The sequence below is a fragment of the Sarcophilus harrisii genome, chromosome 2 (genome assembly GCF_902635505.1).
Source record: "Sarcophilus harrisii chromosome 2, mSarHar1.11, whole genome shotgun sequence".
NCBI lineage: Eukaryota > Metazoa > Chordata > Mammalia > Dasyuromorphia > Dasyuridae > Sarcophilus > Sarcophilus harrisii.
Genome location: NC_045427.1, coordinates 403,467,274 through 403,484,348, shown reverse-complemented (window position 1 = coordinate 403,484,348; position 17,075 = coordinate 403,467,274). Strand labels below are relative to the sequence as shown.

At 40.2% G+C, this 17,075-nt stretch overlaps 1 protein-coding gene across 8 annotated transcripts in view; it reads left to right on the top strand.

Moving 5' to 3' along the window:
- LOC100920600 (rho GTPase-activating protein 7) overlaps positions 1 to 17,075 on the top strand; it is a 111,027-nt gene that overhangs the window by 81,565 nt on the left and 12,387 nt on the right. For 6 of the 8 annotated variants that reach the window (XM_031953637.1, XM_031953641.1, XM_031953640.1 and 3 more), the window contains 7 exons: positions 776 to 847; positions 2,240 to 2,321; positions 3,229 to 3,292; positions 3,555 to 4,894; positions 7,421 to 7,591; positions 8,336 to 8,495; positions 9,451 to 9,649. In XM_031953637.1, coding sequence (XP_031809497.1) covers positions 776 to 847; positions 2,240 to 2,321; positions 3,229 to 3,292; positions 3,555 to 4,894; positions 7,421 to 7,591; positions 8,336 to 8,495; positions 9,451 to 9,649 — 2,088 coding nt within the window. Of the gene's footprint in view, positions 1 to 775; positions 848 to 2,239; positions 2,322 to 2,373; positions 2,469 to 3,228; positions 3,293 to 3,554; positions 4,895 to 7,420; positions 7,592 to 8,335; positions 8,496 to 9,450; positions 9,650 to 17,075 lie in introns of those variants that run through there. The other 2 variants (XM_031953643.1, XM_023506203.2) reach the window with 2 other exon arrangements.

Below are 17,075 nucleotides of genomic sequence, written 5' to 3'. Positions count from 1 at the left end.
GTATTTACATTCCTCAGACATCTGGTGACTGCTGGGGCCTGCCTCTACCACAGCTGGGCACTGGCATCAAGTCTGCCAAATGAACAGCTGATTCCCACCATCTGGAGGTCTGAGGGACTAGGACCCCCATTCCCCCCCCCCCCCCAGACTCCTGGAAAAGAACTTTACCTGCTGGATTTGAGTGGAAGAGATCAGTCAGGAATTGATTAGAATAGTCTTTTGTCTATAAGAGTGTGTGTTTCCCTGAATTTGTCTCTGTCTTTATTCTGTCTTCCCTATCTATCTTCGTGCCTTTATTTTATCTGTGTTTTTATCTCAGTCCATCTGTTTCTCTGTGAGACCATGTAACCATATCATTTTTTCCCCTTGGCTTTCAGATGGCAGACTAGATGCCATTTCAGCACCCTGTCTCTATATTTCTTTCTGCCTTGCTTTATTTTGAATAGTGCTTTAAAGTTATTCTTGGCTATAGCTTTTTACCTTCTGTACAGAAGTTCTCCTTTCTGCACAGATGGCCTTGTGAGCACCCTTGCCTCTGGCTGTTGGGAGCTTTTTGTTTTTTGGCCTATCCCATTCTTGGCCTGACTTAGACCCTAAAGAAGCATCTATTTAGCAAAGGCAAGGCTGGGAATGGCTGTAGCCTGTGGAGGAGAATTTTAGAGCTGCCTCTTGTCCAGGATCCAGTGAAGAGTTTCAACTCCCAGACTCTGCCCGTGGCTCTCAATGCTCACAATCTGACTTGTTTTTCAGCCTTATTTCTTTTCTCTCTTTCCAGAAATTGAAGCCAAGGAGGCCTGTGAGTGGCTGAGGGCAGCCGGTTTCCCCCAGTATGCTCAGTTATTTGATGGTATGGCAACCTATGGTTTCCTCCTATATGAACATTAACACCTTGCATTTATGTAGTTTGTGGTGGAGGGTGATTTAAAAGTATGTCATCTTACTTTCACTGTTATTCCCTGTGTGAAACCTGAGGCCTAGAAAGGTTAACAACAATCTCATTCCCCTACTTCCGACTTAACTAAGGCCTCTTTCAACTAGAACACAGAATCCTGATTCAATTTGACATTTCTTAAAAATTCAATCCCATTTTATTTTCAAGTCTTCATTCTTTCATCTATCCCTGCTTCCCCCCTTTCCCCCACCTCAAACTCCTCCACTGAAAAAGCAACATCACAACCGTCTCAAGCACAACAAATTCTTACACTGGTCATGTCCCTCTCCCAAATTCTGTACTCTGGGTCTAACACCTATCTGGAGGTGGGTGGCATTGGAATAATTGGTCTGTGTTGACCAGAGTTAATATACCTAAGTTGTTTGTCCTTAAAATGATACTGTATAAATTATTCTGATTGTACTTACTTCACTTTACCTCAGTTAATAAAACAAATCTTCCCACTTTTCTCTGAAGCCATCCTTATCATTTCTTATAGCAAAGTTGTCTATCACAATTATATAACTTTTTCAGCCCAAATGATCATAAGTTTTCAATTCTTTGCCACAACCAAAAAATAAAAACCTATTATAAATATTTTGTGCATAAAGGGCATTTCTTCTTTCATTAATCTCTCTGGGGTCTGGATTCAGTAGTGGTTTTGCTAGGTATGCAGAGTTTAATAGCTTTGGGGACCTGTTCCAAAATGCTTTCCAGAAGAATTAAACTAATTTACAGTTTCTCCAATAACAATGTTTTCCCCAAGCTCCTTCAATATTTATCATTTTTCTTTTGTCAGCTTTGCTAATTCTAATGGGTTGGAGTTGGTACCTTAGAGATTTTTTCTTAAATTTTAATTTTTTTAAATTAATGATTTAGAACATTTTGTGTGTCTATTTTTAGCAAATATTTATTAATTGCATATTATGTACAATGTCATGGGGATATAAAGACAAAACATATATATATATATGTACATATATATATTAGAATCTAGTATGAGGAAAATTGATGGAAAACTATTAACTGGCAGAAGCAGAGAAGCAGGTGGAGATTCATGGAGGAGGTAGCATTTGAGCTGAGTCTGGAAGGGAAACAAGGGTTCTGAGAAAGAGAAATGATGTGAGAACATAAATATTTCTGGGCAATCAATGGGTCCTATATACTTTTGAGGAGGATTATAAGTGGCCATGGGTCACTGGCACAAATACCAGTCCACGAATATCAACTGTGAGAGTCTGGTGAATACATTGGATGGGAGTAAAGAAAATCACTTCAGTGGAGCTGATGGAGCTTAACCTTTTTCAGATATGCAGTTTCCCATTGACATCCAAACTGTGAGACGTGACCACGAGTTCCTAGACCAGGATGCCTTTGAGGCTCTTTACAGGTGGGTGTGGAGCTGTCCACCTCTCCACCACCTGCATGCACCCTGTGATTACATGGTCATTGACTGTCAAGAGTTGGAAGAGATCTCTGAGATAGTTTAAATTGAAACCTATCCTTGCATGCTGGAATTCCTTCCACAATATTCCCAGTAAGTGTTCATCTGATCCCTGAAGACTTCCAGTGACCTCTTAAGTGAGCAGTCCATTCTTTCTTTGAACAACTTTAATTCTTAGAAAATAAAATCTCTTTGCCTCTTTTACTCGGCTCTTGGACAATAAGGGGAGAATTAGAGGCTAAGCATATGTGGCACTGCCGATTCCATATATTTCCTAACTGGCTCATTAGTCAAACCGGCTACAATATTGGTGAGAATTAGTGAGTATCTTGTTCAAACCATCTTTTCCCCTACTTGACTCCTGCTACTTTTTCTTCTATCACTATCCTCACCTTTATATCAATAAATCAGGATAGTAGATGAGGTTATATGTCTAAGGTTCCTTGGCCCTCAAAAAATTCCAACCTACACAATAAATACATTAGGGAATAATTATTTAATTTTTTAAATGGCCTACTGTAGGATATACTCCTACAATTTAAATATTCATTTCCCCATTTGTCTCATGTTTGTTTCCCCACCCCCTATCTTTCTTTTTGTTTTTATCAATCTCACTACATAACTATTTTCTAAATCAGGGCACATCTGCCCTGTACAAACAGCCTACTTTAAAGTTCTATGTTTGTCTAACCCTTGTTTGAACCCAAACTGGCTATAGGAAGTCACCCACTGAGGTCTCAATGCTAGGAAAAAGATGGAAGGCAGAGTTTCTTATGGCTCTTTAGGTCTCAAGGATTGTTGGCTGTAGTAAAATTGAATGGAAAAGCTTTAGGACATCTTCTCTCTCTCCTAGGCGACTAAACACCCTGAACAAATGCGCAGAGATGAAGGTGGAGTTCAGCTGCCAAAGGAGGAGGGTAAATATTTACAACTAGTGTGGTCAGTTTCCCAGGAGGAGCAGGGATCCCCAGGTCCATTTCTGGGGAAGGGGGGAATGTTCGATCTGGCCCGCCTAATGGGCTCTAGGTATGGTTAGTATATAGGTGGCAGAGCACTTCATAGGAGGAGGTTGGAAGGATCAGCAGGAGTGTGCCCATGCCTGCCCTGGGAAGCCCCTTTGCTTGACTCCTGCCTCTTGCACTTGTGTCTGCTGCTGAACTCATTTTTGTCTCCTTGCAGAGTGATGAGTCGGAGGATGATGAACCATGTGCTATCAGCAGCAGGTGGGCCTATGAGCGCTGCAGCCGGCGCTGGTCCCGCCTGGACAGCCTGGAGGTCTTCTCTGGGGGGACTGGTTCGTTGGGCAGCCCTGCCCTGGAGAGAGTGCCAAGGATCCCAAGCAGGGATGCTGAGGAGCCGGCCTCCCCGGAGCCGGAAGAGAAGCCAGACGCCTCTTCCGTGAGTAGCTCCAGCAGTGGTGACAGTGATGCTCCCTTTCCCAGGACCCTGGAGGATGCTGAGACTCCTTCTGACTCTTCCTGCTTCTCCTATGCCAACAAGCTCTCTTCACCTGCTTCTAGTCCCAGCCCTTCCCCATCCCCCACAGAGATTCTGAATGTTGCTGGTGAAGATCCACCTCCTGCAGAGAAGACCCTCCAACCCAACCGAGGCAAGAGCTTCTTGAGAAAGATGGAGAAGTTGCGGCTCCGCACAGGGTCCAAACGCGGCGGGACTCCACGGGCCCGGCCCCCCATCAGTGGGCCTGTCCTCCTTGAGGGCTTTGATGATGACAAGCTCCGCAGTCTCAACTGTGTGAGCATTGGTCGAGAGATGGGAGCTTGCCCATCCTCGCCACCAATCTGCGGCAGCAGCAGCGGGAGCCAGTCTGAGACCAGCAGCACTGTGAGCACTCCGAGTCCTGTGACTCGTGTCCGCAGCCACAGGCAGAGGGATGGAGAGCTCAGCTTAAGTCCCCCTTCACCATGGGCTGATGTGACTGAGCAGAACCTTCAGAACCAGCTGTTCCAAGTGCCAGTGGGTCATAAACCTGGCACCTTCCCCAAGGATCTGACCCTTAACTCCCCGCCCCCCCTAGATCACCCATCGGTCAATTGGCGGACAGGCAGTTTCCATGGCTGCCACCGGAATCGGTTTGGAACCAGCTCCAAGGAGATGGAACCCCCCTATTGTCTACCTAGACTGCCAGATAATCGGCTCAGTGTCTATGACAATGTGCCAGTACTGGTCCTTGGCAGGACAGAGGGTGTCGGGTCCCTTGACAATGATCTCATCTTAGATTTTGACCATCTGATGGAAGATATGAATGAACTACAGAGGCTAGAGAGTCAGTGGGCAAAGAAGGATTCATACTTTGGGGACTTTGACTTTACCAGCTCCCCAAACTTAACTGCCTCCCCTGCCCAAATCCTCCTGGAGATTACGGAGCCTTCTGGGGAGACAATCTCTGGGTCCAGGCCTGGTGGAGGGACAGAGCATCACCGTAAAAGAGACGGTCCTTGGGACTCTCCCAAATCATCATGCTCACTGAAGTCCGATACTGCCTCCTCAAGCCCCTGCAGGTGAGCTCTGGTCTGCCTCATTCCACCTTTTCTTTGTCTAAGAACTTTCCTTTAGAAAGTTAACAAGAACTTAGGCTCATTGTCACTGCATCCTTTTATTTATATTTCTCATCTAGTCTGATCATACCAACAACATGAGACACTAATAACTACACCCACCATACACCATAATCACATATTCTTAAACTGAGAAAGAGTCATAAGGGAAGGAAATGAGCATTTATTAGGCACCTACCATGTGCCAAATGTGGTCCCAGCAACCCTGGGAGGTAAGTGCTGTTAGGATCTCCAATTCACAGTTCAGCCCAGAATCACAAAGCTAGTGTTTTAAGGTCTTCCTTGGGTCTTCCAACTTAGTGACATTGCTCTATCTATCTGAGAAAGCTAGTGACAGAAGCAGAATAAGAACCCACGTTTCTGGACTACCAATTGGTGATCTTCTTGTCCCTCTACACAGCCTCCTCTTAGGGAGTCTGATTCCTTTTTATCCCATTCCCTTAAGGAATCCCACAAAAACTTCATAGAGAAAGACAGTCTTGGGAAAGCCAGGTGATGCAATGGATAGAGCCCCAGCTCTGAAGTCAGGAGGACCTGAGTTCAAATGTGGTCTCAGACACTTAACACTTAATGGCTGTGTGACCCTGGGCAAGTCACTTAACCCCAATTGCCTCAGGAAAAAAAGAAAAAAGATGAAATGAACTTGAACTTCAAGTGATTCAAATTCAAATTTAAAGTTTATATCCAAGAGAAAGACATTCCTGGTGGAAACAGCATTGGGCTAAGAATTGGAATTATCTGGGTTCTAATACAAACTCAATCACTAATTAATTGTGTGACTTTATTTTTCAGTTTCTCAGGTAATTCCTGAAGCCTTATAAATCATAGATTTACATTTAGATTTTTAGATAGACATATAAATCAATAATCTGCAGTTTTCCTACTAGAAGTGCCATATATCACAGGTCTAACCAAATCCTCTCATGCCTCCCACAAAATATATACATTTCCACATGTGTATAATACTATAAGGTTGGAAAAGTACTATCCCCTTTGATCCTCACAACAGCCCTGCTCCAGTCCTTTGGGAAGCTCATTGATTTGCCTGTTATCATTTTAGTTATCGTTAGAAACAGAATTTGAACCCAAGTTCTCCACTTTTGAAGTTCAGCACTCTTTCCCTACCACAACACACATCACAAATTTTGTGTATAGGTTTGCTTAAATATATAAAAACATGGAATTTCACCTTGGCAATGGTGAAAGGATTCATTTTCTCCAGCAATTTTCATAGCAAGCTTCCATGATGTGTTTAAAGTAGAATCAGTTTTCGTGTGCAGCATGATAATTGTGGAAATATGTATAAAAGAATTGCACATGTTTACCATAATTGGATTACAGGGCTGTCTAGAGGAGAGGGTGGGAGGGGGGGAAAGAGAGAGGAAAAAAAAATTGAAACACAAAAGGTTTGCAAGGGTAAATGTTGAAAACTACCTATGTGTATATTTTGAAAATAAAGTAGATTCAGGTTTAGATGTTTTGTTTTTTTTTTTTTTTTTTAGGATTCATAATGGAAAGAAAGAGTACTTGGAAATCTTTTAGAATCTTCATTTCTGTCTTGAGACTTTGGACAAGTCACTATAAGAAAAATCTGTAAAATGGATTGGAACAGGGAATCTCTCAATCCATTTTAAGCTCTAGCTTCCTAATCTGTCTTTTGTGTGAATCAAGGCACAAATGTATACATACATTTGCTAATTTTATGCCACACATTAGCCATAAAAATGTGGCTGTTGTGTTTGCTAGAGACAGACATTTGAAAGGTGCAGTATAGGAGGAAAGTCTAGGTAATTCACTGCCTAAGGATTTGAGGGCCAGATCTTATTCTGACACCTGTGCCATGAGTCTCAGTTGCTTCATCTATAAAAAGAAGCGATTCAACTAGATGGTCTCCATCATTCTTAGCCATTAATTTAAAATCTAGCTATTTATAAACCATTACTATCATTTGTTGTGATTATAGGTTAGATGGAACCATCCATATAAATGACACTAAGGTTAGGTAGGGTCTTCTAAGTATATAGTTGTCTACTAAGCCAATTGGCTCATACACTGAAGAATGACAGCTGATAATTTGAATATTTATCATATTGTGAAAAGCCTATTCTTATATAAATTGAAATAATTTTTTAAAAAAGACCTGAGGTCCTTTCCAGTTCTAAAAATTGTGGCCCCTAAGATTCAGAATAGACTTTGGGCGAAAAGCTGCAACTTTCTATCTTTTAGAATAGAGTCTAGGGACCTAAAGGAAGGAGGAAGAAGAGATGAGAAAGCAAATAAAAAATTGTAATGGTATGACAATTAATCCTGTAGGAGTTTGTGGACAAAGCCTTGAAAAGAGAGTAGATGAAAGAGTCACTTCCCTTCTCACAGTTCTGGAAGCTCTAAAGTAGTGAAGAGGTTGGGATACCAGTGGAAGGAAGGCAAAATATGATCTGATCTCATCTCACATTTCTCTTGACTTTCTAGGCCCAGAAAATGGAACTGGTCAACAGAAGAAACAACCGGCCTGACCAAGTCCTTCCTGCAGGTTGAAGAACAGTCAGCTCTACAACTCAATTATTTAAAGAGTGTGGCTATGTTAAATCTTTCTGCCATCATGGAAAAAAATCCTCTATCCAGCAAACAGGGGTGGAACTGGTGAGGCTCCAAAAGCTAGGGGCTACTTGGCCTGGTTTTGGAAGGTGGAATGGGAGAGATGACTGTCCAATGTAGTTCCAGGCAGTTGGTGGTATAATGATGGAAAGAACGTTGGTATTGAATCAGACCTAAGTTCAAATTAGGCCTCAGACACTTAATAGCTATGTGATTCTGGGCAAGTCACTTAATATATGTTTGATTTGGTTTCCTTACCTGTAAAATGGGGATTATAATAGTACTTACCTCCCACAATTGTTGTAAAGACCAAATGCAATAATAACTGGAAAGTATTTAGCACAATGACTGACTCATAGTAATTATTATATAAAAGTTAACTATAGTAATGATTATTGTTATAAATAATAACAAATGGTAAATTTATTATTATTATTGTTAATCTAGTAGGCCCCTAGACATCAAAATCCATGATTATTGCATGGATAGTCTTAATGGGAGGGCAATTTGAGAATCCTCTCTTACCCTCACTTAGAACTCAGAGAAGACCAACCTCCCTGGTGGACCCAAAACTAGAGGTAGAAGAAGTATGTTACAAGGACATGTCATCAATAACTTGGATCATTTTCCTTAATTCTCTCTATTGGCTGATCTGACTTTAAAAGTACTTATCTGCTTCCTACACAATGGACACTTACCAGGTTAGCCAAGTAGTACTTTGGACCAAGTAGAGACCAAGAATATGCATCCATTTGGATTGTAATTTAAGGTTTTTGGCTTCACTTTCAGGCCAGTTCCCAAGTTCATCAGGAAGAACAAATATTCTGATTTTAAAGGCAAGAATGTGTTTGGAGTTCCATTACTACTAGTTGTCCAGAGGACAGGCCATCCACTCCCACCAGGCATTTTCCAAGCTATGGAGTATCTGAGGGCACAGTTCTTGGACCAGGTACCATTGTATTGTTTAAATCTGTCCTTAACTCTCCAGCATCATTCCCACTATAACCATCACTATTATCATTGACATCATTATTCATTAACTATAAAACAGTTACTAAATAAGTATTTTTTACGGTGTACTTCATAGAGACTGGAAAATATCTTCAATCTCTGCCCAAGGGAAATGATGTAGGCCCTGCTTTTGGAACACTGAGTCAAAGAAATAAAGATACATATTATATAATAAAAAACAATCAAGTTTATACATTAAACAAGTAAATCACATAAATAAGTTCCTTGTTTATTCCACTAAGCAGAGAATATTGCAGGGTAAAAATATATGATGGTAAATTTATATGATTAAGGATGGGTAGAGCTCAAGAGAGATAGTGCTTGAGCTGGACTTCTCTTTTCTGGACTCCTCAATGACCAGCTCCATAGAAAACAACTCTCCCACTGTCTGGATTTATTTTACAATTAGCTCAGGGTCCCAATTATGACAACTGTGCACATATGACACTATTCCCCTGAAATAAATACACAACCTAATTTGGACACATGTGAATTCATCCCAGACACACAGCACAGACAACCAGTTTATTCAAACTTTCAGTATGTGTGTTTCTACATATATGCCCTATATACATGTAAAAAGTCTAAAATACACAAGACTATATATACATATATATGTAAATTTTTCCTAAAACATTTCTAGGGAATTATAGGTTTCAATACATATATACCCCCAACCAACCTCCATTCATATGCATTTTTACCATCCTTACCTTCTTTTCACATATTTACAAATACATAATTTCTCTAGCCCTATTTGCTGGAAAGGTAAATAATATTAGAAGGGGAGAGAGGAGAGAAGGGAGAAGACTCAGAACAGCACAGATCCTGGGGTGAACACTTAATTTCCTGTGTAACTGGTATCCCGTGACTCCATAATGGTTTCCCCCTAGGTTGGTTTGTTCAGGAAATCAGGGGTGAAGTCTCGAATCATGTCCCTTCGGGAGATGAATGAAGCCCACCCAGACCATGTGGACTATGAAGGTCAGTCTGCCTTTGATGTAGCTGACATGGTGAAGCAGTATTTCCGTGACCTCCCTGAGCCCATCTTCACTAGCAAGATCTGTGAATCGATCCTTCATATATACCAATGTAAGTGCCTGGGGAGATGGAAATGGTGCTCTTGGTTTGGTGGGGGGTGACTCCTAGAACATTCTGTTACCCCATCCTTATTTAGTATTGTCTACAGCTGGTCTCTGGCAGAATTGTAAAAGTGACTCAGGTTTGTCTTTTTCTTTTTTTCCCTGCCTCTAGCCATGTCCTGTCTCCCTCCCTTCCTTTTATCAGAGAAAAGCAAATCATTTGTACTTTAGTGTGAATTTTAAGATAGCTTTCCTTATGATGTTTTCATTGTGAATCTGCTCTTTTGAGGGAGGCCCAGAAATTTCTGTCTCCTATAATTAGGCCTTTAAAGCTAGAAGAAGGGAGGGGGCTTCTTCTGCTTCAAAGTCCACTGCTTTCTTTGGCATCCATCCTCCCACATCTGCTGCCTTCCATATGAGGTGTGTATGACAATACTCACTTCACTGATCTTACCTTTTCTTTTTTTTATGGAAGCCTTTTTTTATGTCAGAATCTCTTCTTGATTAACCTCTTCTTCCAAAGAAAGTTTCCTTGTGACTGAAGCCCAGCCATGACCTACACCCACCCACATGGTCAATGTAGCAGGTGCTTGTGGAAATAAACATCTTTCTGTCTCCTTCTCTCCTCTTTTTTTTTTTCTCCCTTTCTCCCTCTCCCCCTCTTGGATTACTCATCCCAGTCTGCCCTCATACTAGCAGGTTGGGAGAAAAAGAGCTTCTCAAGTCAGGGGTCAGCTACAGCTGTAAGAACCATATGACTACTACTCAAAACTCTCAGGATTTTAGGTTTCTGGTTTGGGAAATAAATACTCCCCTTACTACTTAATACTCTTAACTCCTGAGTCACACAAATCAATCACTGTGATACCATTAAGTCATGGCTCAATTAACTCATAGAAATTGAAAGGAGAGAAAGGAGCAAGTATTATTAATTCATTATATTATTATTAAAAGTAAGAAAAGGTACTTACTATGTGTAGTCACTGTGCTAAATGCTTTAGAAATAGCCTTATGAGGAGGTAGGTACTGTTAATATCATCCCAATGTTACACCTAAGGAAACTGAGGCAAAAGTTGTGACTTGCCCAGGATCACAAAGATAACTGTCTGAAGTTACATTTGAACTCAGAACATCCTAACTCCCATGTCTAATGCTCCGGCCACTGCATCACTTAACACCTCAAGAATAATAATTCATCAGATGGAGAAGGAAAAGATAATCAACTATCATAGTTTCTTGATAGAAGGCCAAAATAGGAATAATCAAGAGATCACATAAACCTGGGTGACATTCTCTGAGCCATGTAACAGTATCTATGAAAGTGAATGCATACATACTTAATAGAAACCTAACAGGGAGGCATATCATCATAAAAACCCAAGCACTCGGGGCAACTTACAACTCTGAAACTTGATGTATTTGGTCCCTTCAGTAACAATCGTTCCCACAGGAGCTGCTCCCCTTCTGGCAGTTACCTTTCCACTGCTGACAAATTACTCATAACCACTTTTCATGGGGCGCTGAAAAATGTGTTATGCTCTTTCAGTGAAAAGCCATTACCTTAAGCCAAAGAACTGCAAATTTCCTCATGTTTACAAATAGCAGAGGATTCTGCTTTGTCCATCTGGTTCTCAGCAAAGACAAGTCTCTTCTCACAACAAAGTAAATGTAAAGGCAGTCCGTTGTCTTGTTTCCTTCTCTGAAACCAGAGAGGACACTAAACGGCAATCAGGTATCCCTGAAAGATTTCTGTTTCTCATGCTTTAGATAATGTCAAAGAGCAATAACAGCTCTGGGCAAAGCAGCAGGACTTGCCTTTCCTCAAATTAGCACAGGAGTTCAAGACTTTTGAGCAGACTTATACTTTTTTTTTTTCAGTTTAGCACCAAATCCAAGCCTCTCTTCCAAACGTCAGGCTTCCATCAAAGTATTCTGAAAAATTAACTGTCTGATCTGGAAGCTTCTGTGTCTTTTGTCCTTTGCTTCTTGGTAACGCTGCCTGCACTCAGCTTAATCTCCTGCTTTTTCTGTCTCTTCCTATAGCTTCTTCTCTGGCTTTTTATATCATCCAATACCTCAAACCTGAGCCTCCTGGTGGTCAGTGACTCATCTACCTTTCTGTCAGGTATGATCCCAACACTCCTTACATAATCTTAGCACAATCCCTCTTATTTGACTTGTAACTTTTTTAGTTATGATCTTTAAAATTCTAGATACAGCCACATGCAAATGATCTCTGAGACCATAATATCCTGCCAACATTATTATATCAGTTATTCCTTTGCCTCAAATATGTTTTCTCAGTATAGTCAACTAAGAAGCAGTCCCCTTTTTCATTATACTAAAGAAAATCCTTGTAACAAACATGCATAGTCAGGCAAAGCAAATTCCCCCATTTCTCATGTTCCAAAGGAAAAAAAAGTGGACACCCTGAATCTATCACCTTTCTATCAGGAAGTAGGTAATAACATGCTTCATCACTGTTCCTCTGGAACTGTTTTTCTTCATATGGTTGTTGTTATTTTATAAATATATACCTAATAATGTATGACTTTTCCTACCCCTGAGGGTCAGGTCTATATTTGTGTGACTCAACATTGTACCTGAGAGTCTGTTTCTTTTCATGCTGGTTTGATCAGTTTTCTTCATGTAGATTTCTTTTTTTTTTTTTTTTTATACCTCTCAGCAACCAAATTATTTACATACAAAGGGGGCATTATCATCACATAGTTTTACAATAAACAATTTTCAGCCCTCTGCAAATAAATTCTGGATAGGAAGATGCTATGCAAACAGTATATGACAAAAAAAGTCCAAATATTTTACAGTAGATCTCTACAGAATAAGTTTTTCTCATACAATGCAATACATTGGGAAATAAGATATAAAAAGTCAAAAAGATAGCAGAGGGCCAGATTATGGAAGGCTGTGAATGCCAAAAAGAGCATTTTGTATTTGATTTGAGATGATGGGGGAAGCATTGAAGTTTACTGGATAGTAAGGTAATATCTTCACACTTGAGCTTTGGAAAGATTACAATGAGACCCAAGTGCATGACAAACTGTGCTTGGAAAAAACTTGAGGAAATGATAGTCTAGGTATGAGGTAAGGAGGGCCTGCCCTGGGGTGGTCAGTGTCAGAGGAGAGAATGGGCCATATGCAAATAAAGTATCCATAATAAAATGAATAGGAATTGGCAACAGATTGGATAAAAAGGTCGGAAAGAGTATAACAATTGTGAATCTGAGTGACTTGAAGGATGGGGTCATCTCAATAGAAATAGGATACTTAAGAAGGGGTGAGAATTTTGGAGGAAAGATGAATTCCATTTTGGACATTGTTGAGTTTGAATTGTCCAACAGGCAATTGGAGACACGAGTCTGTCAGTTAGCAGAGAGATTATAGCTGCATAAATTGATCTGAAAGTCATCAGCATAGAGATGATAATTGAAGGCATGGGAGTTAGAGATCATTAGTTTAAATAGCATAGCAGGAAAAACTGTTGCTGTTCCTCCTTTGTTCTTGAAGAGGTCCATGTCATCAGGAGGGTGATGTCTTGACTGCAGGTGACTTGGATTTAAGTGAGGCAGGTCTGCACTCTATCCTCCAGAGTCACCTAACTCCTGTGAATTGCAAAACATCAGCAGAGGAGAAGAAAAGAGCCCAAAACAGAACCGTCTGGGAAACCCACAGGTAGTGGACATGGCCCAGATGAAGATTTAGCAAAGGATGAGACTGAAGACTTGTGAGAAGGACCAAGATAAAGAAGTACCAGAGAAACTTAGAGAGAAAAGAATATCAAGAAGAGGGAGAAGACTAAAAAAATAAGGCCATTAGATCTGGCAACTCAAAGAGTATTAGTAGCTTTGGAGAAATCTGCTTCACTTGACTGGTGAGGTCAGAAGTCAGATTGTAAAATTGAGAGAAAAGGCAGAGGAAGCCCAAATTTATTAGAGGGCCTTCTCAAGAGGTTTAGCCACAAGCAAGAGGAGAGATTTGGGATAATAGTTAATAGTGATGGATGGATCAGGTAAGGACTTTTTTAATTTATGAGGCAAGCAGACGTGTCTGTAGATTAAGAAAAAGCCAGTAGAGGGGAAGAGACTGAAGATAAATGAAAGTTGGGGTGATAGAAGATTCAGTCTGCTGGAGAATATGGGGTCACTCGTACATGTATATGTTTTGGCAAGGACATCTCTTCATGAGAGAGGGCAGATGGGGAACCGATGGAAAGTTTGAAAATGGATGAAAAGGTTCAGAGAAATTGCTGTAGTGAGTGGTGGAAGAGTGAAATTTGTCACAGTAAGGGTCTAGTTGAAATTATATAACAAATTTGTAATAGACACAATCAACACAAGTGCCATGAATTTTCTCCAGCTTCATTCAATAGCATGTGAACAGGAGCAAAGGCAAACAGTGGTGGGAGTGATTCAAAACTGAAGCTTAGCAAGGCAAAATAAACAAGGAGATAAAACATAGGAACAAAAACAAAATATAGGATTTGAGATGAGAGAGCAATTTAGAATTGAACTCATTCATTAAGGAGTCAAGATAGGGAGGGGAAGAGAATATAGCCAGTGTAGGGGCCATATCCTGGAAAAGAAGTGAGGAGTCTAAAGATAAGAGTTTCACAGTGAGGATGAATAACAGGGTTAGGAGGGGACCACAAGGCATAGAGAGGGGTGGATCCACAACAGACTGTAAGCAGGGAATTTTTGGGGATTTGTATTTGTAAATAGTTTGTATTTGAATGTTTTTGGTTACTAAATGATAGTAATAGAAGGAGAGCTTGGAAGTGGCATTGGGGAGCAAGAAGTATTCTAAGTCCCCCTGTACAAAGACAGTAAATCAACTTATATTACAAAAAATATTCACGTGAAAATTATGGCGCAGAAAATGGTCTGATTTGTATGAAGAAAATACAGAGGAAAATTGTTAAAAGACAAAACCAATTAAACCAAACCATCTGACTTAGCAATCCTATTTTATAGGTAGTGCGACATTTTTGCCTGTAGGCCCCCACCTCAATCTTTTCATGGGCAAAGAATCTTTAGGATTCCTTATTGCATCAGGCTAGCTCTCTCTGGTGATAAAACCTGGGATGAAGAAAAATAGCTTCCTATATCTTGATTCTCTCTACCACTACATTTAGGGTTTTCTTTTATTGTAGAACCATAGATTTAGAATTGGAAGGGATCTTAGAGGCCATCTATTTGAATTAACTCATTTTTTTTTAAAGAAATTGTTAAGAACTAGAAAACTTCCATACACAAAGAAGGCAAGAAATACGGGAGTTATATATGAAGCTATAATCCACTACAACAGCTTCTTCCTTTTAATAAGCATTCAATTGAATGTGCTAGTACTAACATTTCCCTGCTTGTTGTTTCTGCTTCTGAACTATCCCCCAAAATATTTTTTATGACTGTGGATTGTGAGGTCCTGAGGGATTAATTGATTTGAACCCCAGATACATTTGGGTTAGATATATAGATCAGAGTATTATCTACATAAAGATAATCAAACCAAAGAGAACTAATGAGATCCCCAAATAAGGTATTATTGAAAGAGAAGAAAAGAAGTCATAGGACAGAGTTTTAGGGGACATCCAGGCTTAGTGGCAGATCTAGATTAAGAAATGATGGATGAGAAGTAGCATTCACTTGAGTAAAAAGAAAACCTGGAGAGAAGAGTTTCATGAAAACTTAGGGTGGGGAGAGTATCCATGAGAAGAGGATCATTAACTATGTCAAAGGCTGTAGAGGAGTCAAGGATAATTGAAAAAAGGTCATTATATTTGGCAATTAAGAGAACATTAGCAATGTGGGTCAGAGTAGTTTCAGCAGATGAATGATGAAATCAGAAACGAGAGAGAAGAGGAAATGTAGGCAATTAGAATAGCTTTCTCAAGGATTACTGAGAAATATAAGATATATATGTATATATAAATATGTATAGATAGATGGATAAGAGGGGGAATAGTAGGATCAAGCAAAGTTGGGTTGTTTTTTTTTAACAATTGAGGCGACATAATCATATTTGTAAATAGCATGGAAAAAACCAGTAGGTAGGAAAGAAATAGCAGATTAAAGAGAAAAGGGGGAGGCTGACCCAGGAAAGTCAGAATTCTCTGCTCCTTACTGCTCTTTCAGATTCTCCCTTTGACTGTCCCTCAGGAATCTTTCCTCCTCTGAAGTACATTCTATCAAAATTTAGAATTCAGTCTAGATCATGGTATTCTCTTTTACCAACCCCCAAGGTCATGTTCAATAAATACTCTTTTCCTTTCCTATGGAACTCCCTGGGAATTTCAACTTTCATGCTGATGTTCCCTTGAAGACTCTAATCTCCTAATTCTTTAGTTGTTTTCAAATCCCATGACCTAATCCTATCTACCTCAGGAACCCCACAGCGATGATCCTACCAAATGCTTTATGTGCTTCTAATCTGTATAATTTATGTCTATTTATTAAGATGATAATTAAATGCATAGTTTAAGTATTTGGGGGAAAACCTCCACAATTCTGTATTCTCAGTCTACCTTCTTTCCTTGTTTTCTCTGTTCCCTTCTCCTTTCTTTCCCTTCTGTCTTGTAGGGAAAGGCAAACTCCCCCCAAACCACAATGCCATCTCACTGTGGCAAAGCAATCCTTTTGACTCGGTATTCCACTGCTTACAACAGCAGCTTTTTAAAGCTTTCCTCCTTCCTCAAACTTCTCTTTGTTCCCCTCACACACATGTTAATGCCTCCTCAATTCTTTAAAAAAACCCTCACTTGGTCCAACCATCCTTGCTACCTATAATCCAGTACCTCTCCTTGCCTGTGTTAATAAATTCCTTAAAAACCAACCATATTTATATCTCCACTTCCTTTCTCTTCTAAACACCCCTAAGTCTGGCTTCTGACCTCGTCACTCAACTGCTCTCTCCTGAATTGCAATAATTTCCTAATCACCAAAATGTAATGGCCTTTTCTCAATCTTCATGCTTTTTGAACAACATCCTTTGATACTATTAAAAGCAAGTCTTCCAGCCTGACGTTATCTCTTCTGGTTGTTCTTCCATCTGGCTATTTCTCCCCAGTCTCCTTTTCTGGATCATTTTCCAGGTGACTCAGTCTACTAATCATGGCTGGCTGGCTCCCAAGGTCTGGCCTGAACCTCTTCTCTTTTCCTTCTATCCTATCTTCTTAGCAATATCTGCTCCCATAGGTTCAGTTATGATCTTTATGTAGATGATTTAGCCTATGTAGTATTTAGCCCTAACCTTTCTCCTAGGCTCCAATCTCACATCACAAAAAGTCTATTGGGCATCTTGAATGAGATGTCCTCAAACTTAGCATGTCTAAAACAGAGCTCAATTTCCCCCCTCCAAACCCCTCTCTCTTCCCAATTTCCTTCTTCTTGTTGAGGGCACAGCCATTCTCAGCCTCTCCT